This window comes from Prenolepis imparis, unplaced genomic scaffold (genome assembly GCF_030444845.1).
Source record: "Prenolepis imparis isolate NDT839.2.m4 unplaced genomic scaffold, iyPreImpa1.0 SCAF_15, whole genome shotgun sequence".
NCBI classification, from domain to species: domain Eukaryota; kingdom Metazoa; phylum Arthropoda; class Insecta; order Hymenoptera; family Formicidae; genus Prenolepis; species Prenolepis imparis.
The window spans coordinates 7150763-7172872 of record NW_028141173.1 but is presented as its reverse complement, the minus strand read 5'-3'; the positions used below and the strand labels follow the sequence as shown (position 1 = coordinate 7172872).

The following is a 22110-nucleotide window of genomic DNA, read 5'->3' as shown; positions in this document are numbered from 1 at the left end:
TTATTAAATCGGCTATCATCAGAGGACATTACTTTCTTACTGAAATTTCTTACATTTCTAACCTCACCTGCCTCGTGGTCCCCCACGATACCCGATTTTTCGGGATCGTAGGGGATATTAATGTTATTCTCCACACTCAGGATTTATGAGTCCTAAAAAGGACTGTTTTACAACACGAATACCTCACCTCAAGGACTTCGTCTCTACAATTTTTCAATTAACAGCTCGCGTCTCAAACCAAGGCCTGTGTACACGTCACCGCCATCACCGGAAGTCCCCTCACTGATCCCAAGAAAATGAGTAAGGCTAGAGCTAAAATAATTCTTTCTCTAGACAAAAGCAACTACAGTTACGTCCAGGAAACTATTACCCCGAAGGCGACATGGAACAAATTGACAGAAACTTTCGAAGACCGAGGACTTACCAGGAAAGTGGGCTTACTAAAATCCTTGACGTCAGCTAAATTAAAGGAATGCAAAAGCGTGGAAGAGTATGTCAATAAAATCACCAACGCTGCGCATCAACTTAAAGAAATCGGAATCACTATAGAAGAGGAAATGGTTGGAGCTCTTCTCTTGTCTGGATTACCCGATGAGTATAAACCCATGATAATGGGGCTTGAAAACTCTGGAATAGCGATAACCGGAGATACAATTAAAATTAAATTGTTGCAAGAAGTTAAATCCGTCAAAGAAATCAAAATGGAACCTGAAGAAACAGCGCTTTATTCTAAATATAAAGGATCTGTAAACCGTGACAAGAGCGTTAAGAAATGCTTCACTTGTGGAAAGGCAGGATACTTTGCTGCAAAATGTAAGGCAAAATTCAAGCAAAAACGGAGTGAGGAACGAAATATACAACAAAGACATTCATTACATTAATGACTGGTGAACCGAAGAATGAAAATGGATGGTATCTTGATTCCTGTGCATCGTCTCACATGACTGGAAGAAAAGATTGGTTGAAAGATGTACAATCCTGTGATGCATCCGTGCTAGCGGCAAATAATCAAAAGCTAAAGGCACTCGAAAAAGGAACAGTTACTATTAGCGTTACAAATGGCAAAGATACAGAAAAAGTAGCCATAGAAGAAATATTGTATGTTCCGGAACTGGCAGCAAACTTGTTATCCGTAAGTAAAATAACGGAAAAGGGATACAAGGTTGTATTCAAAAGAGAAGACTGCGCTATATTGGACGGAGATGACAACGTCATAGCCAAAGGACGACGACGCGATGGAGTATACAAACTCGAAAACCTTGAAGAAAGCGATGGTTGCAACAACTGAAGATCATCATTTATGGCATCGCAGATTAGGTCACCTCAACCGTAAGGGTATGGCGAACCTCAGGGCGAATCAGGCGAGCGGACTAGAAAAAATGGTAATAAGCGAGAGTCCTTGTAAAACGTGCGTATTTGGTAAGCAGAGTAAATTACCTTTTGAATATAAACATAAACGCGCGAAAAATATCTTAGATTTAATTCATTCTGATTTATGTGGTCCGATGTCCATAAAATCAATAAACGAAGCGAGATATTTTCTTACATTTATAGACGACCATTCGCGGAAAATACATGCGTATTTCCTTAAAAATAAAAGCGAAGTATTAAATTACTTTAAAATATTTAAAACTTTTGTAGAAAAACAATCAGGGCGTACAATTAAGGCCATTAGAACGGATAACGGTAGGGAATATGTTAATTGCGAATTTAAAGAATTTCTTAGATCTGAGGGCATTAGACACCAAACGACTGTACCATATAATCCCCAGCAGAACGGACTAGCTGAAAGGAATAACAGAACAATAGTTGAACGTGCTCGTACGATGATAATCAACGCAGGACTGGACAAAAAGTATTGGGCAGAAGCAACGTCCACCGCAGTGTACCTGATAAATAGATCTCCATCAAAACCATTAAACGGTAAATCTCCTGAGGAAATATGGAACGGAAGACAACCTAAGCTATCACATTTAAAAGTATTCGGATGCATGGCCATGGCGCACATACCAAAGGAAAGAAGACATAAATGGGACGCAAAATCTAAAGAATTACTTTTTGTTGGATATAACGACGACGTTAAAGGATATAGACTTATGGATCCATGTACGTATAAAATAATTAATAGTCGTGATGTCATTTTTATAGAAAATCGATTCTTGAATAGTAAAGACAATCAAGAAAAGAGCAAATTACAAGTGACCCTGACTTCAGATGATTCAGACGACGAAAGTAGACCGACAAATACATCGGATTTACTCAAAAGGGAAGATTCTGATGAAGAATTTCATGAATCTTCTGACAGGATGTCTACAACAGAAACGACGCAGACTGCATCAACCAACGAGCAGGGTCCTAGAAGATCAAACAGAAAGTGGAAGCCAATAGTCAGAGAAGGATATATTTCGTATTTAACAGTCGAAGAAAAGAATGAAGATCCAATTACGATGGATGAAGCGCTCAAGAGTCAACAACGAGAACACTGGATACAAGCCATAAATCGAGAACTAAAATCATTAGAAGAAAATAACACATGGGAAATTACAGATAAATCAGATGAGGCAACACTTCTTAATACAAGATGGATCTTCAAGAAAAAGAAAGCTGATGATGGAGAAATTAAATACAAAGCAAGACTAGTCATACAAGGATGTGCTCAAACTAAAGGCATAGATTATGAGGAAACATTTTCACCCGTGGCCAAATACAGTTCGATTAGATATTTGTTTGCATTAGCAGCTCAAAAAGGATTACAAATAATGCATTTAGACGTAGAAACAGCATACCTCAATGGAGAGCTTATAGAAGATATTTATATTACCTTTCCAGAAGGTTTGAAAATAAATAAAGATAATAGTAATAAGGTTTTAAAACTAAAAAAGGCAGTCTACGGATTGAAGCAGAGTGGAAGAAATTGGAATATAAAGTTAGACTACTCTCAAAAATCTTGGAATGAAGAGATTGAAATCAGATCCTTGCGTATACGTTCAAAGTTCTCAAGAAAAAATATTAATAATAGCCATATACGTGGATGATATTCTGATTTTACACGAAGATGAACAAACTGGAACTAAAATGAAGAAGAAACTCATGAAAAAATTTAAGATACGTGATTTAGGAAAACCTCAAGAATTCCTAGGGATGCAAATCGAGAGGATGAATGAAAATGAAATATCGATCCATCAAAGATCATATATAAAATGTATGCTTGAAAATTTTAACATGATCGATTGCAGTCCAGCAAAAACACCGATGGAGCCCAATGCAAAAACGGAATTATCAAAAAAGGATGAAACTGTAAACGAGCCAAAAATGGAAAATGTGCCATATTTAAAAGCAGTAGGCAGTTTACTATATATTAGTCAGATCTCGAGACCGGATATTGCATACGCGGTTAACACGGTTAGCTCTTACTGCAAAAATCCCGAATGGCGTCATTGGCAGGCAGTTAAACGTATTATGAGATATTTAAAAGGCACTATAAACTTAAAATTAACATTTAATAAAGATTCAGATATAAGAATAATGGGTTTTAGTGACGCGGATTGGACGAACGATCCCTCAGATAGAAAGTCAATCACAGGTTGTATTTTTATTTTGTCTGGCGCGGCTATTTCTTGGTTTAGCAGAAAACAGAAAACTGTAGCATTATCTACTGTCGAAGCGGAATACATCGCTTTATCGTGTACTTGCCAAGAAGCTATTTGGCTTCGAGAATTTAGAAACGAATTAGATAGAAAAGATTGTAGCGAGCCGATAACAGTAAAATGTGACAGTAACGGAGCAATATGCTTAGCGAAAAATCAAGTTACAAGCCAAAGAACCAAACATATAGATGTTAGGCATCATTTTGTGAGAGAAAAGATAGAAGAAAAAATTATTAATGTTGAATATCTCCCGTCGGAACACATGACCGCAGATATGTTCACTAAACCGTTAGGAGATTCGAAATATTGTAATTTAAGAGACAAAACTGGACTCATGTAAACGTATACATTAAGTTAGAGTTGAAACGGTATTTTTTTTTTGACATTAAATATAAAATTTATGTTGAGTTTGTAAAATGTATTTTTCAAGGGGGCGTGTTGGTATGTGAAAAATATAATTCAAACTACGCGCTAGAAGCCATTTTCCTTTATCGATTATTCGTTCGATACATCCGGGTATATCGACTCATCGTCTGGTTGCTAGTGGCATATCCGGCATGTACTCTGTATTTCCAAAAACGCAACCCAGTGAGCAATATGTTATCAAAAGAAATTCATAAAGTACTCAAGTTTAAGAGTCGGACTTCCGATAACTCCATCAAAATGATAATATTATGATATCAATAAGTCCTCCAATGCGTCGATTTTAGAGGAAAGAAAGACATCACATAAACGACATCTAAAAGAATTCCACAATCTGACTTCTTTTAAATATCAAAAAAAGGTTACCGTTAAGAATTGCTATTTGTAGTATTATATTTTTACATATTTTTATATTTAAAAAAAATATAAATCTTAGTATACATTTCTTTTATAACATTTTATTAAAATTAAAACAGGTTTCAAAATGCCCATAGACTCTGAATAAAAAAAACTTTATGATTGCAACGTGCTTTTTGCAGACATAACCCAACTTCTTTGGTTGGATATAGAGGCAACATAGAACAAATAACAAAAATATATATGAAAATATATAATCTCTATTTTATGCTCAAATACATATTTAATAATATTTATAATTTAAGAAAGAAAGATTAAACGTTAATATCGAAGAACGTAAATGCTATCTCCTTGAAATTCAACTCAGAGCACGCAGTTCACACACGTATATATGTGGCTTGCCCATGTGCGGCGTTCGTAAAATAGCACGCTTGCTAGAGACTCTACAGACATCTATGAATAGACAACATAAAGAGCTCTTCTGAAAGATATCTTACAAAAAGATAACTTACTACTGATCATTTTTGAGAAAAATTAATGAAGTTTTCAAAAAGTTCTCTTAAAGAGCTCTTCCTCTCAATAATGCTCACTGGGAATAAACTTCTTTATATTTTGTACAACTAATCTGGCACATATTCTAGTAGTATTCGACCCTACCCAACATGAGCAATAATAGATATTGATCGATAATATAGGGTTTATTGATTACTTATAGATAGATGATATACCTCGCATGCGCAATACAGCGCTTATACAGTGTTTTATATCGAAAAGTGATCTGAAAGTAGAGACCTATAATAAGAAATACGCCAATGACTCCCCACCACGACTCCTGTCCGCCATCTTGTACCCATATTGTGACGTCATACACACAGATGTCTATATAGACATCTGTGCGATCATGTCAACAAAGCGGGCCTGTTGTACGGAGCAGCCGCAAATAAGTCACTTATTTAAGTATTTTTAATATTTTTCTAGGCTGGGTCTAAATGCAATAGTTTTATTAAATTTTTTTTAATTAAAAAGAAAAAATAAAATAATAAAATAATTTCTGACTATTGATAACCTCAGCACGCAGCAGACGATTTTGCCCAGCGTGCAATGGGTACGCAATGGGGGCAAATCATGTGACTCATACTGACCAATCACGAACATGTACGGTTATGGCGTATCTCTTATTAGGTCCCTAGTTGAAAGTCTTCAGAAAATTGTCACTCAGATCTGAGATCCTTTAGGGATTCTAGTAAAAGACGAGATACTAAAAAGGACATCACGACGCACCGAGAACCACCACGATGTTATAATTACGAGAAATGAAGTCATTTGACAGCAGCTTACGCAAAAACGTGAAAAAGGCTCATACTTTTAAGTGCAACAATTGACAATCCTAACGTTGGTGCAGACAGAGTAGTGTACAAACTCTTTATATGATATCATTAAATTAGAAATAGATATTAGAAAAAGATTATATTTTCCTTTTTTCTCGATTTATTTTCTTCATCTAATCAAATAATCATTCCAGTATAGTATAATCAATTACAATAGTGATATTTTTTTTATATACAAATAACTCGAAAAGTTCTCGATTGATTTTGATTTTGATAGTAATATAAAATAATGTTTGTATATATTGTCCTTTGAAATCATTAAAACATAATAAATAAATAGTTTTTTGTTTGAAATATCTGTTTTAATTAAAAATAAGAACATATGACTTTCAAAACAAAGTACAATGTAAGGGACAATAATGTCATTTAAAGTTTCTTAATAAAATTTCTTAGTTTTTCTCTTTTTCTTTCTTTTTTTAAGATTATAATTTCCGCATAATTCTAAAAAATTAGTTCTTTGAAATCATAAAAAATATTAGAAACTGCATCTTTTATTCTTAAGAAAAAAATACGAAAAACTTTTATTGAGAATAGGAAAAGAAATACGAAGAAATTACTTTGTGATTATACTGTATATATGTATATCCTTGAGGGAATCCTAAAACCGTCTAAAAAAATTGGTGATTAAACTCAAAATTTATGAAAAAAGTTTAAAAAAGGCCGATAAAAAAAGTGTAATTTTTTAACTTTTTGGGGTTTTTTACACATAAAATTATAGCGTACACATAAAATTATAACAGTTCTTTATTATTAAGTAACAGTATTTTAATTGTGGAAAAGGATTTTTTAATCTGTATAGCCAATAAAAAAATTAGTGGTCGAATCCAACTTCGCGTTTTATCGGTAAAACAAACGACTTTAGGATCCTTTTAAACTCTTTAAGTAATTATTTCTATTTATTCTTCAGATGTTCCGCTTTAGCAACGCCGCCAGAAAATTCACCTGCAAAAAAGCTACACATGACTTATAAGATATTTCAAACAGACACTAAACTCATCAATCTTTTGCTGCAATCACATGGCTTAATAGAGGTAAAGTATTAGCAGTATTATGTACTATAAGTTTAGAGATGTGCATTATTTGGAATTGATGCATTTAAGATGAAAATACAAAATGTAAAAAATGCCCATTGTACTTTGTATTTAAAATATATGTTTTTCAAAAACTATTTTACATATCCATTTAAATTTAAATTTACACAAATTTAAATTTAAATTGAATTACTAAATCGATAACTAGATTGTGTAAATCACAATAGATGACGCGTTAATGAAATAAAGTGTTTTTTTTAGAGTATTATCTGTTTAAATTAGAGTAAAAAAGATGACAATAGATAAACTTCGTTTTATTACGAATAAAAATTTAACTGTATGTATTAATATTTTTGTTTACAGGTGCCTATGAATGAAATTGATTTTAATATATTATGGATGGGAAATCATCCTAAGCCAGATGTTTTGCGGAATTTAATGCCTTATCAAAAAGTGAATCATTTTCCTAGGTAAGCATAAAAACATCATGATTAAGAAACAATTTCCTTAACTTAAAAAAATGATCCATATACATATATATGAAAACTTATGAAACAATTTTAACAAAACAAACTTTTAAAACAATTTATATAGTTAATATACATATATTTAAATCAAATTTGCATGTAGTCAAAATTCAAATATTTAATGTTCACATTTAATTATTTAAAAATATACCTAAATTTCATTAAAAAGAAAGCATTCAAAAATATATTAAAATCTTTCATAATACTTAAACTGAGTATAAAATCTCGACTTAGCTTTCTCAATTTTATTTAAGAATTTATCTTTTAGATCTTATGAAATCACGCGTAAAGACCGTCTTTACAAAAACATCGAAGCTATGCAGCGGAGTAAAGGCCTTCGAAATCTCGATTTTATACCTCAGACCTTTTTACTGCCTACTGAAGCCAAAGAATTGATTTCAGCGCATTTTAGATATAGAGGGCCATGGATTGTTAAGCCTAAAGCCAGCTCACGAGGCCGCGGTATTTACATTGTTAATAATGTAAGAATACACGTACAACAATTTCTAGAATGCCTTTTTATTGCTTTAAATACACAACTCGTATGATGCATTTGAAATAATTATTTAATTGCTCTTCCTTTAGTACAAGTTCGTTGCTTAATTGTATAGTGAGAACTATTTTGCTGAGCTTCTTGTGGAGTCCCTCATTTTTAAAGCTACAGCTAGTTTCCGTTATCTTTGTTGGTGGTGATCTTTCCTCAAGATTATTTTTACCTCATTGTAGAAATTAAAAAAAAATAGACAAACTTTAAAATCGTCATCTTATCGTCTTTATTCTTCGTAAATTTGAATATAAAAAATGATGCAAAAAATATAATATAAAAAAAGCATATTTAATATAAAATATAAATTATTAAATAATATAATAATTTTCCGAATTAGATATTTTATTAAGGCTCCTGGCTCCTTGCCGACCATGTCGAAATCGTGACGTCAGAGGCGAGAAAACACACGCTAAAAATTCTTAGATGCCATTTCAAAATAAAAAAATATTTCGATGAAACAGCACTTCAGATGGCTTTAGCACACTCTTAAAATACCCCGAAAACTATCCTTTTTCCTTAATAATCAATCAAAAGCAGTAAAATGTAATATTATGAAGCCCAGTCCGTCTGGTCTTTGCACATACGCAGTCATTCCGCATGTCACAGTCTGATGTCTCGATCATATATTTTACGGTTGTTGATTGACTGTCAAGGAAAAAGAATAGTTTTCGGGGTATTTTAAAAGTGTGCTAAAGCCATCTGAAATAGTGTTTAATCGAAATATTTTCATTAAAAAATGGCATCTAAGAATGTTCAGCGTGTGCTTTTTCGCCTCGACGTCACAATCCAATATGGCCGCGGTGAGCACCCAGAAGCCTTAAAAAAGGAAATATTATCTGTTTATGTATATGTTTTATATTCATTTGTTCAAAATTATTAATTAATATATTATGTCATATATTTGAGTCATTCCACGTCAACCGGGCCACCTCTCTGCCCAGAACAGATTGCAACTAAAAAATTTTTTCAGGGGTGTAAAATTTACTTAAAAATATACTCTTTCGAATGCCGTATGCTAAAAATTGTAATACATAATGGCGAAACCAATATGACGAATTCAAGGTGTCCGTACGAACGCTCATTTATAAGAGTGAGATATACATAATGGAATGAAAGAAATCCTTTCATAGCAGATTCTCTGCGGCTAAGCCAGTACCAAAAATTCAGCAAAGTCATGCTTTCATTTCATTATCAGAAGAAAAACTTCTAATAAAAAGATATTCTTCTGCAACAGAAGGTGTTCTTTTCTTATATAATTAGCATGAAGAAATAAAAAATATTGAAATTTTATAGAAAAAAAGTTAAATAAAACCAAAAGTATCATTAACGCTTATCACACATACTAAGTCCGAATAAGTCAACAATCAACCTTTAATCCGTCCAATTTTTATTAGAAATTACTTAGAAGACATTAAATTATATTTTTATAAAGACATTAAGTATATTTCTGTTACAATATATCTCACTCTTATAAATGTGCGTCCGTACGGACACCTTAAATTCGCCATATTGGTTTCGCCATTATGTATCACAATTTTTAGCATACGGTATTCAAAAGAGTATATTTTTATGTAAATTTTGCACCTCTGAAAAAATTTTTTAATTGCAATCTGTTCTGGGCAGAGAGGTGGCCCGGTTGACGTAGAATGACTCATTTATATTTATATTACATAATATATATTTATATTTTGTATAATTTTTTATGCGATTGAATTTTTTGCTTTTTAATGTCATCTTAAGTAGAGAGATTCAAAATATCCTGAAGAACATGGGAAACCTGAAATTCTCGAGGATTTTTTGTTTTTTGTATCTGAAAAGAAATTTTTAGTTTATTGAAAAGGAATTTAAAAAAAAATTCTCTTTTTATACAGGGTGTTAAAAAAGTGGCGGATACGCTGTATAGGGGTGAATTCCTGAGGTTATTTGGAGACGATTTTTCCTCAGTGAAAATGTCGAGGTACCAATAATTTTCGAGTTATAAGTAATTGAAAATAAAGGGCTTTTCGTAAACTAAGTATTGTGGAATTAAAATATTAACAAAACTACATTCTTCAATTAATTTCAAGTCGACTTTAATTTAATAGAATTTTAATTTAAGGCTTAGTTACCAAGATATATGATGGCAAAAATTGGGAGCTTGCAAAAAATGATGACTTCTCTCGACATTTTCGTTGAGGAAAAATCGTCTCCAAATAACTTCAGGAATTCACCCCTATACAGCGTATCCGCCACTTTTTTAACACCCGATATATAATAAAATTTTATTCTTAGATTGTAAAATTGTAAATAATCGGACAATTCGCGGATTGACTAAGTTATAAATTCTATGTTTAAAATACATTATAAATATCTCTGTTTATATATTCAATATCTTAATAAAATATTGAATATGTAATACATATTCTTCATTGTAATTTTTAATGCAAAAAGAAAATGAAAATATTATACAAATGGAAAAAGTTTATCTTATGAAAACAACACTATTTAGTTTCTTTCACTACATTTACATTTTCAAATCTAGCACTTGAAACTTTTTATTTTTCTTTCGTATGAGTGAAAAGTATTAAAAAACGCACACAATAAAAAAACTTACTTAGAAAGTTGCAATCAAAAAATTTCTAAAAAAATTGGTAAATTTTCAGAAAAGGGAACACTTTACCGATTTTGTTGAAATTGATATATGTTATAAAGGATAAATTTCTGAGTAACTTTTACTTAAGAACTATATGGGGGTCGCATATAGTTTCTGAGATATATTAATTTAAAGTTTAAAATTTGATAATTTTACAAAAAGAGGGTAACCTCATGTATGACCTTGACCTTGTTATCCTGAATAACCCTGACCTTGAAAAATATAGCAGTGAATCGAAACAAGGTTTATATTTGGAAAATTCTACATGGATTTGCAACGTTTCACGCAAAGCGAGGATCACCCCCATCATCCCATGCTTTCAGCGCGAAACGAAGTCTATATTTACGAAATTCCACATGGATTCGTAACTAAGTACTTGCAAATATAGACCTCGTTTCGCGCTGAAAGCACGGAGTGATAAGGGTGGACCTTATTTCGCGTGAAAAGTTGCAAACCCATGTGAAATTTCGCAAATATAGACCTCGTTTTGCGCTTAAAGCACGGGGTGATGGGGATAAACCTCGCTTCGCGTGAAACGTTGCAAACCCATGTGGAATTTTTCAAATATAAACCTCGTTTAATATCTAGAATCACACATCACATTTTGAAACTTTGAATTAATATATCTCGGAAAGTATTTGCGACCCCCACATAATTGTTAAGTAAAAGTTACTCAGAAATTCACCCTTTATAATATATATCAATTTTAACAAAATCGGTGAGGTGTCTCCTTTTCTGAAAATTTACAAAAAAATTTTTCTGTACCTAAAATTTTGAACAAAAATATCTGGAAAATCAGTGTATTTTCAAGAAATTTTTTTATAAGATTTGAGTAGATATATCTTGAAATTAAATTACTTTAGAAAGAGATGGAAAAAAAACGATAAAAGTGCCAAAAAAAGAATCCCATTTTAATCTTAATCTTGACAAAGTCATCATTTTGAATATAATCTCTAATAATCTCTAAACGATTTTGACCGTCGCTCATTGTTTATAAAAAAAGTTATTGAGAACAGAAATTTGAAGAAAATATCACAATTTATATTAGTGTTAAAACAGGATCCTCTTTTCAGCAATTTTATCCAATTTTAAAATTAATATAATCTAAATACAATATAGTATTTATATCCAATTGTTCATTATGCTGTTATAGCCTGAGAAGATCCTGACGGATGAATCGGTTATCGTAGCACAATACATAAATAATCCGCTTTTAGTTGACGGACACAAGTGCGATTTACGTCTCTACGTAGCTGTAACGAATTACGATCCTCTGCTAATTTATTTATACGAAGAAGGCTTAGTGAGATTTGCAGCTGTTAAATATGACGGCGGAAATCAATACATCTGGAATCCTTGCATGCATCTCTGCAACTACAGTATAAACAAATTTCACGTGGATTACGTAAAGTAAGTTATAATAAATATAGTCAAAGCATTAAGATAAAATTACTTACGATGAAAGATAACATAAAACAAAATTAGCTATGTTAAACTCGTTAAATTTTAACAAAACTTTGCATAAGGTCACTTAACAAATATAAATTGTTGATACACTTTTGCTTGTGACTTTATTCTGCCAAACATTTTCAAACAGTTGCCTCTGTATTATAATGCAAATAATAATGCAAAAATTACTGTTTCACTCAAATATTGAAATTTACGCAATATTAACGAAATAGTAACAAAAATAATAGTGAAAAAAAGAAAAACCGAAAAAGATAATATAAAAAAGAAAAGAGATAAAAATATGAGGAAATGTAAACTAAAGAAATAGAAAAGGAAGAAAAAGATAAAGATAAGGCAGAATTAGAGCTTATGACTAAATAAAAAATGACATATAAATCGAATAATTGCTATAAAGGTATAATTGCTAAAAAAGGTATGTATAGAAAGGGTCTAATATATGATTAGGAGCGAAGATCCTGACGCCGAAAATGTAGGACATAAGTGGACATTGTCAGCATTGCTCAGACATTTGCGTTCGATGGGCCAAGATACGGAATCGCTGATGCAGCGAATCGAAGATATTATTATAAAGTCAATCCTAGCTACTGCATCTGGAATTGTCAGTGGTTTAAAGCAATTCGTGAAACATCCTGATACATGTTTCGGTAATAATTGTCTTTTCTCTAATAAATACATAGGGGAAAGTATGCTAAATCTTACCGTTCGTTAAAATCGTATCTCTACTGTATTTCTTAAACAGAGTTAAAATATTTTAAGGTGTTAACGCTGTTATATCGCAGCTAGCCTCATTCGAACGCCGCAATGTTTGTTTCCTTCTCAAGCGATCCGTTGATGAATGATGTTCATAAAGAGTGACCCCAAAAATACCTGTTTTTAACCTATTTTCTGGACCTCAAAATTCGAATCAAATTGTATGCCAAACGATGCTATATGATGGGACATTAATCTCTAAAAAATTTGTGTGATTTTCATGTAATATTCCCCATGCTTAAACTATCACATTGAGAAAGATAAGCAATTAAATTTATTATTAAAGCATTTTTTCATCTTATTTAATTCTGTACATAGAAGCGTTGAAAAATTGGCCCTCAAAATCTTTTAAGATTATTTTTTTATTCACAAATTTGACAAAGCAATGAAAGTTCGGTAAAACGTACCACTAACTTTTTCCTATATCGTACTGGTACGATTTACTAAATTTATTTTTTACTTAGGCATTAGTTTTTTTTCTTTATATTTAGATGGACAACCGAAGAAAATATTATCAAATTTTATAATTATATTGAGATAATATTTGTTTATATTTTTATGTGATACAAAAAATATTTTTGTTAAATTTTTGAAGAGAATTTATGATCATAAATATTACATTTTATAGATATGTTTTGTTGCAGATTGAGAACTTTTGTAGAAAATAAAACTTTATTTTTATTACAATTTTTTAATTTTATTGTTAGAGATATAATTTAAAAATTCATGGATACAATTTAGCAAACCGATATTGTAAATCGTACCAAATACTACTTTTTTAAAATTTTAAATTTATGATATGCAACAATGATATATTTGTATTAATGTTTAGCGTATATCGTTGACAAAGAACCATAGTTTGAAATAAATAAAAAAATTTTGTCATTTCTTTGATAGTTTTATTGCAATTTTAATATTTACTTTAGGGGATACGATTTAGCATACTTTCCTTTAAATTAAATAATATATTTTTCTTTTTACATTAACAATTGTAATGTAAATATAAATTATATATTAAATATATTTCATTACATACATAGAAAGCTAAAAAATTATTTTTAATGTGCATGTGAAATCAACAAATAATTTTATTATTTTATGATAAACACTTTTTAAAAAAAGTACTTATATAATATAATTATACTATTACATTCTTTTATACTATTATACATTCGCGCGTGCGAGATATAGCACTGTAAACTTTAAAATAGTAAACACATTATACCGGGTGTCCCATTTTAAAGGACCCACTCAAATATCTCAGAAACACTGCGTTAAATCAAAAAATGTTTCCTACAAAAGTTGTAGGGTTTCGAGGGGGACATAACATAGTAATATTCATATGACCTTGGACAGCGTCTCCAAGGTCAAGTGAAGGTGAGAATAAATTTTTTAAATGAAAACCCATATTTTTTATTATAACATCTTTTTCTATTAATTAATTTGAACAACTTTTATCTGAAGCATTTTTTTATTTTCTTCAAAATTCATTCTCACCTTCACTTAAGGTTAACCTTCACTAACCTTGGAGACGCCGCCCAAGGTCAAATGAATATTACTATGTCATGTCCTCCTCGAAACCCTACAACTTTTGTAGGAAACATTTTTCGATTTAACGCAGTGTTTCTGACAATGAGATATTTGAGTGGGTCCTTTAAAATGGGACACCTATAAGTAAAAGTATAAGTATAAGTAAAAATATAAGTAAAAATATAATTATGGGCGAGTTTTTAAATTCAGATTATGGGCGAAAAATATAATTATGGGATAAAAGTATAAGTAAAAATATAATTATGGGCGAGTTTTTAAATTCATCAATTAATCAATCACATGATGCGCAAATGCTGCAAATACAGCATTTTGCTGTATTTGCGCATCATGCGATTGATCAATCGATGAATTTAAAAACTCGCCATATTTTAAATATATATATGTATAATGCATCGTTTACATTTTACATATTGTTTCTATTTCAGAACTATTTGGCTTTGATATACTAATCGATAATACGCTGAAACCTTGGTTACTGGAAGTAAATTTAACTCCTTCCTTGGGATGCGATTCGCCATTAGATGTTAGACTTAAGTCAGCTTTAATAACAGATTTGTTTACTCTTGTCGGCGTACCTGCCGTTGATCCAATTCTACGTTCTCAAAATTTAAATCGTGCTGCCGTTAATTCCAATAAGAAGATTACTAGAGTAAGTTATTTTTTTTATATTATGAAAATTATATTTTTATTTTTATTTATTTTTATATACATATAAAGATAAATAATAAGAACAGCACGCGATTATCGCTTCTTGTCTGAAAAGCAGAAAAACTGGCAAATTATAGATCATTGAACTAAGGAATAATAATAATGCAGATTAAGACTCCTGGCTCCTTGCCGATCATGTTGGAATTGTTACGTCAGAGGCGAGAAAACACACGCTAAAAATTCTTAGATGCCATTTAGAAAAAAAATATTTCGATGAAACAGCACTTCAGATGGCTTTAGCACACTCTTAAAATACCCCGAAAACTATTCTTTTCCCTTTATAATCAATCAACAGCTGATGTAAAATGTAATATTATGAGGCCCAGTCCGTCTGGTCTTTGCACATATGCGCAATCATTCCGCATGTCAAAGTCTGATATCTCGATCATTTTACGGTTATTGATTAACTGTCAAGGGAAAAAGAATAGTTTTCGAGGTATTTTAAAAGTGTGCTAAAGCCATCTGAAATAGTGTTTCATCGAAATATTTTTTCATTTAAAAATGGCATTTAAGAATTTTCAGTGTGTGCTTTCTTGCTTCTGATGTCACAATCTAACATGGCCGCGGCGAAGACTCAGGAGCCTTAATAAATCCTTGTTTTTTTTTTTTTTTTAGTATAGAAGAGTACAATCTGCAGAAACACTACCTCAGGGAAAAAAGAACACTAATAAGAGTAATAGAAATAATAAAGGTCTAACTTCAGAGCAACAACGAATAGTAGCGTCTGCAAAAGCACAATTTGAGAGAAGAGGTGGATTTGTTAGAATATTTCCAAGTCCAAAATCTTGGGAACTTTACTCGCAATATTTAGGTAAATATTAATTTTTGGCAGATAATTAATTTAAACATAAATGAAAAAAATATGGCTTTTCTCGAAACCAAACATACTAGATCTTACAAATTAATTTATATCCATAATTTTATGCTTTAGATTTAATTACAGGTGACCCAATGATATCGGATCAGTTTGGCCTAAGAAAGTTACCACAACATGTTAATGCAAATCATAATCTAATGTTACATGAACAATTGTTTCCTGTTGCCAATCATAATATTGATTACATTATTCCAGAGATAACATTAGGCAGATTATCTAGGTATGCCACATTGTGAATACTTTTACTTTTTGTTTATAGCGTTTTTTATTATAATTTTTTATTCAACCTACTTTAAAAATTCAATAAGAAATGATAAAAACAGATTCTAATTTTATTCCAATTTTATATGTATTAGATGTTTGCAAAAATTCGTATGATTTAATAATTTTTATTTATTAATAACAAATAAAATAACATATAATATTTTAATCAAAACATTGGCCGTTTCTATTGACAACTTTTTGTCACTTTTCGGGCAATAATTTAATTCCACGTCGATAAAATGACTCATCTCTTGTCTGGAATTCGAACAACGTCTCTTTAGTTGCAACAGCAACATGCGGTCTGGTTTTATCATGGAGTAGGATGATTCCATTTTCAATCGCGTTAAATATGAAGTTATATTTGGAATTATGATTTATCAGCCATCAATTCTAATTAAATATAGTCAACATTTAAAAACAAGAAAGCAACTTAAAAGAAAATAATTATTAAGTGACTGCAATCTAATCTAACGCGCCATTTATTTGTAACCTTACGAACTTTTGCAAACACCTAATATTTATATCTTAAACTATAATTTGAACTAAATCCATATTTCTGCTGATATGAGAAAATTATCTTTTGGTTTTAATCACATCTTGTTTAAATGATTAAATATATATCTAAATATATTTTTTCCTATATAATTTATCGATTTATTTAATTAGCACAATTTGATACACGAGATTTAATGTAGGTAATTGCATTTTAAAATAATACTTAAAATATCCTCATTTCGAAATAATACTCAAATATTTAGAAAAAGTTATACAAAAAATTTTTTAGAATTTTGAGGCTAACATAACATAGTGACCTTGAATATTACATAGATAACGGTTTTCAAGGTCATTTATAGGTCAATTTAATTATTTTAAATAACAATCTATTTTTGTGAATAAATTAACATTCTATTCTTCAATTCTTGCAATTTTTATTTAAAACATCTTTTAATTTGTTTATTAGTTTAAAAGTTATTACCAAAAATAGGAGAATTATAAGTTATAATACATTCTGTTTTATTTTATAAAAGTTAATAAATGAGTATATTTAATTTTTAGATACGAAAGATACGAAAGAGCATTGGTAAAAGGTCATAAACAAACTTTGGATAGAAGGAATAATAAAGAGAATATGGGTTTAGATATGCACAAATATAAAAGCCAAGTAATACAATTAATGCAAGAAGGCAGCAAGCTCAGGTTTGTGTTATCAAAATTTTTGTAACAAATTTTGAATTGTCTAAATAATTTTTAAATGCTTTGTTATTTTTTTTCATATAAAAAACATATTAAATCAAATAAAAATATTTCAGTCCTAGCGAAGCGAGGAAAGCTTTTGGTTTATATTTAAGCTACATATTACGAAAAATATCACAGCCTAATGGAGATCCAGTATGTTGTGATCTTGTTATGAAATTTCTCCAACATTCATCATACAATTTGAGGACACCATTTTTATTTACAGTATGTATTCGATATTTATACAATTTATACTCACCTATATATACTTTAGGTAAATTTATTCTACAAGACATTTTAATAGTCTAGCAAATTTAAATTAAATTAACTTTTATAAATTATAAATTAGTCTTTTAATTTTGCATGTACGTATAATTATAAAATCTAATATTTTTATGATGTAAATTATAATATAAGAAACACATTAACTCTGAATCAACTAGCTCTGTGTGGATAATTTATATTTGAATTAATAATCTTTTCCATAGATACCATGCAATAAATTAAGTAACAAGGATCGAGCTGCCATTACCGCAAAACAACTTTCCGATTTTTTGCATCTATATAATAGAGAAACAGATTTTTATGAAGACACGGTAGATCGGCCTCGTATTGTTTCTAATAAACTCTTTCAGAAGTTTTTGGCTGCAGCAAGGTATACATACATACATACATACAGAATGTTCAATTTCAATTGACCCTAAAAACTTTTTTATTTTTGATTGTATAACAAAATGTTTCAAACAAAAGTTGTTTGAGTTGAAGGGGGACAGAAGATGACGCTATTGACTTTTTTGAAGGAAAATTAAAGTATATATAATGTCAAATTAAAGTATAAAATATCTCGTAAACTATTTTCATTTTTTGGCTATCTTACCCTTATAACTTTTTATGCTAAAAATTGTAAGGAATCGATTTATATAAAAAAAATTATAGTAGGTCCATTTAAAAAATATAAAATGACCTTCAAAAGTGCTCTTCAGAAAAAAATATAGCGTCCTCTTCTATCCCCCTTCAAATCAAACAACTTTCGTTTAAAACATTTTTAGCGTATTCGATTTGTTGACTCTACCCCCGACTCTATCCGACTCCGAGTCGAGTCGGATCTAATTCGGGTCTATTCTGCCATGATAATTTAATTACAAATCGAACTTTCGATCCGACCTCGACTCAGAGTCGGATAGAGTCGACAAATCGAATACACTATTTGTTGTACAATCAAAAATAAAAGTTTTTAGGGGTGGTCGATTAAAACTGAACACTCTGTATATATATACTGCATCCAGCGAGAAGTCGTGTAGGTTTCGGACGAAAATTCGTCTGTTTCGAGCAGGTCTCCACCCATAAAACGGGCTCTGAGCGTATAGTAGCGCGCCACGCTCTCCCCACTCTGCCCGCCTATGCGCAGATGGCTTCACGACTTCTCGCTGGATACAGTATATATATTTTGAAATATTTTCTGCATTTTAATAAGAACGAGAAATGACAACTCTTTCCTATTATTGCTGTTATTATATGTAATATAATAAGAAAATAATATAATAGAAGAATTATCTCACTTTTCTCGTTCATATCTGATGGTTAGTTTCTTCATCTCTGGTTAAACTATATCTTTGTCTCTTTTTAAGAACCTATCTGAAAAGAGACAAAGATATAGTTTAACCGGAGGTGAAGAAACTGGCTATAAGAGAACAATATTTTTTAAAATACATTATATATGTATTATATTCGAGAACGCAGAAAATAAATGTAGAAAAATTATATAAATCTGTAAAATAGTAAATCTAAAATATAATTATTATAGAAGGAGCCTTTATATTCTTAATATTTAGATTACGTCGGCTGAAAAAGACGTTTACAAATAGTTATTTAAAAACCGAATGAGAAAAATATTGTTTCGAAGGGTCTGAATAGCTTAGAGGTAAGAGCAGTCGCCCGGCAAGCGAAAGACTCGGGTTCGATTCCCGATTCAGCGACTTTCGGACCAATATTTTTTCTCGCTTATATTTCATTGGGGGGGTCAGAGGGGAACGTCGGAATTAAAAATCTCGAGTCGAGATTATTCCGAAAAAATCTTGGCAGTATACCAAGTAAAAAAATTCGTGCCCCGTGCACAAGTATTTAAAAATTAAAAATTAAAAAATTTCGTTGGAATCAACGCACCGAAAACCGCGTATGGCTCCTATAGCCTTCTTAATTCTCAATTTATATTTATTATAGAAGGAGCTTTATATTCTTAATACTAAAATATAATATTATATTACAGCGAACAAGATCTCGATGATGTGCTGATTCTGCAAACTCGCCTTTATAAATGTACTCACAGTTTCTTAGGAAAAAGCGGCTTTGCCGGTATTCTAAAGGGTGCTAATCTTCTCGGATCTTTACCTCATATTACATCTCGAATATATTCCAATGTTGCTGCAACAGAGCAATGCAGGTGTAACAATTCAATCACTAGGTAATATTACTATATTGTACAATTTATTACATTTTATGAAAGAAAGAAGAAAAAGAAGATAGAAAAAAGCAAGAGAAGAAATGAAATAAAGAAGAAGAGAAAGGAAGAAAAAAGAAGACAGAGAAAAGAAGAAAAAAGAAAAAGGAAATATAAATATATACATATAATATATATATATGCAATATATCTGCCTGTATGTATATGTATGTATGCGTATATGTATGTATGCGTATATGTATGTATGTGTACGTACGCGCGCGCGCGCGCGCGCGCGCGTGTGTGTGTGTGTGTGTGTGTGTGTGTGTGTGTGTGTGTGTGTGTGTGTGTGTGTGTGTGTGTGTGTGTGTGTGTGTGTGTAAAATAAACTAGGGATATGGATATATCTAATAAACTAGGAATTATTATTAAATATATATTTATAATTATAATTCTTAGTCTATTGGAATAACATATATGTTCTGAAAAATTGTTGATTCAATTGATATATTAAGATATTTTAATATTAATGGCACACAATTATATTTTTGTGTCCTGATACTAATGAATCTTATATATAATATTTAATGAAATATAATCACAAAGGAAAATATTTTGGCTATGCTCTAAGGCGTTTTAATATTTGCGAATGCAATAAGTTAATATAACATAATATATATATTTGGCACTGTTTTTCAAAATAGCATGGGAACGAGATGTAGAAATTGCTGACTATCATTACTATATTGCTAGAAGCAATAATAATTAATTAACTAAATATGATCACTAAAGCCTATAGTAGAACGTTCCCGTATTTTATTTCGCACACTTTTTAATTTCTCTACTATATTATATTAAATATATTCTAATTCTTAATAAACTCTCAAACGCTATTTCTTGTAAAAATCTGGAAAATTTGAAATTTTCAGGAAATATTTCTTTCCTTGAAGAAGCAGGAAATTTTCATGTAACGTTATTAAAACTTAAGGACTTAAAAAAATTGAAAATTTTGCCTTTTTATTGCAAATAATCGTCAATTTACCGATCGGCCAAATTATTATTAATTAATAGCGATACAGTGGCATATTCATGTATGATTCGCGAGTTTGCAGAATACAATACAATCTTTATTGTAATTCTTGGTAAAACAATAAAAATATTATCAAGCAAATGAAAAATACTTATATTATTATAAAACCTTCTTCTTAATTTCTTTTCCGTACTTACATATCTATAATACATTGATATTTAACTATAATTCTTAATTTTATTCTTTTAAACTATAGTATTAAAATGATTGTAGAAAATATTAAAAAGCACATAAATATATTATAATTGCAAAATAATAAATATATTATAATTTAAAAATTTTCTAATTTTACTTGGGACTTTGAAATATCTGCAAATCAAAGAATTTTCAACAAAACTCTCCAGGTAGCAAGCGTACACGTCATTTTCAAAATGACATTTTAACTTTTAATGACGTCAATTTGCTACTTGGGTCCTCACTCTCACCTAACATATAATAATTATATAAATATAATTAAATATAATTAAATAAAATTAAACTTAAATATATATAATTTATTTAATTTATAAAACCCGAGATTTTTAATTTATATAGAAATTGCAAGTTTCTATTTTGCAATTCAAATATAGGCTTTGAACGAACAATTTTCCATTTATTCGTCCAATTTTACACACAAATAATCAATTTAATATTCTGAATTCCATATTAAGATTATAACAGAAAAATTATTAAGCTGATACTTAAATAATTAAATTTAAAAGCATATTGAAAATTTAAGAATTAATACTAAATAAATTTAAAAAATATATAAAAATATTTTATATTAAATTATTATTATATTAAACGTAATTAACAAATTAATTAACAAAACAATTAACAAATTAAGCAATAAATTGCAAATAAATATATATTTGAAAAAATTATGTAGAGGTAGAGGTTATATTCCCAGATAGCAAAATGTTAGCAGCATGTCGGCAGTATGACAGCAGATCTAATCATGACTTTACAGCAGATTCCTATCCACTGTGTCCGCAATTGATGATATTCTGCTAGCATAGTTAGTAAGCAAAATCTGACAGCAGATTGGCGGCAGAAACCGAGCAGATCTGCACATATAGTTTCCCAGGTAGAACATAAAACTCATAATGACGTCATTATGACGTCACTAAAATGTCATTTTGAAAAAATCATAATGATCTCATTTAATACATTTTTAGCAACGTTTTGATGACTTA

General features: G+C 30.3%; 1 protein-coding gene across 2 annotated transcripts in view; it reads left to right on the top strand.

The window, feature by feature from the left end:
• Ttll5 (Tubulin tyrosine ligase-like 5) overlaps positions 1 to 20208 on the top strand; it is a 48955-nt gene extending 28747 nt beyond the window's left edge. The window contains exons 4-15 of one of the 2 annotated variants that reach the window (XM_083055117.1): positions 6723 to 6846; positions 7210 to 7316; positions 7642 to 7855; positions 11706 to 11962; positions 12467 to 12666; positions 14749 to 14972; positions 15647 to 15842; positions 15975 to 16128; positions 17229 to 17369; positions 17483 to 17633; positions 17897 to 18063; positions 19675 to 20208. In XM_083055117.1, coding sequence (XP_082911243.1) covers positions 6723 to 6846; positions 7210 to 7316; positions 7642 to 7855; positions 11706 to 11962; positions 12467 to 12666; positions 14749 to 14972; positions 15647 to 15842; positions 15975 to 16128; positions 17229 to 17369; positions 17483 to 17633; positions 17897 to 18063; positions 19675 to 19873 — 2134 coding nt within the window. In that variant the 3' untranslated portion in view covers positions 19874 to 20208. Of the gene's footprint in view, positions 1 to 6722; positions 6847 to 7209; positions 7317 to 7641; positions 7856 to 11705; positions 11963 to 12466; positions 12667 to 14748; positions 14973 to 15646; positions 15843 to 15962; positions 16129 to 17228; positions 17370 to 17482; positions 17634 to 17896; positions 18064 to 19674 lie in introns of both variants that reach the window. The other variant, XM_083055116.1, reaches the window with a different exon arrangement.
• The last annotated feature ends 1902 nt before the right edge of the window (positions 20209 to 22110 follow it).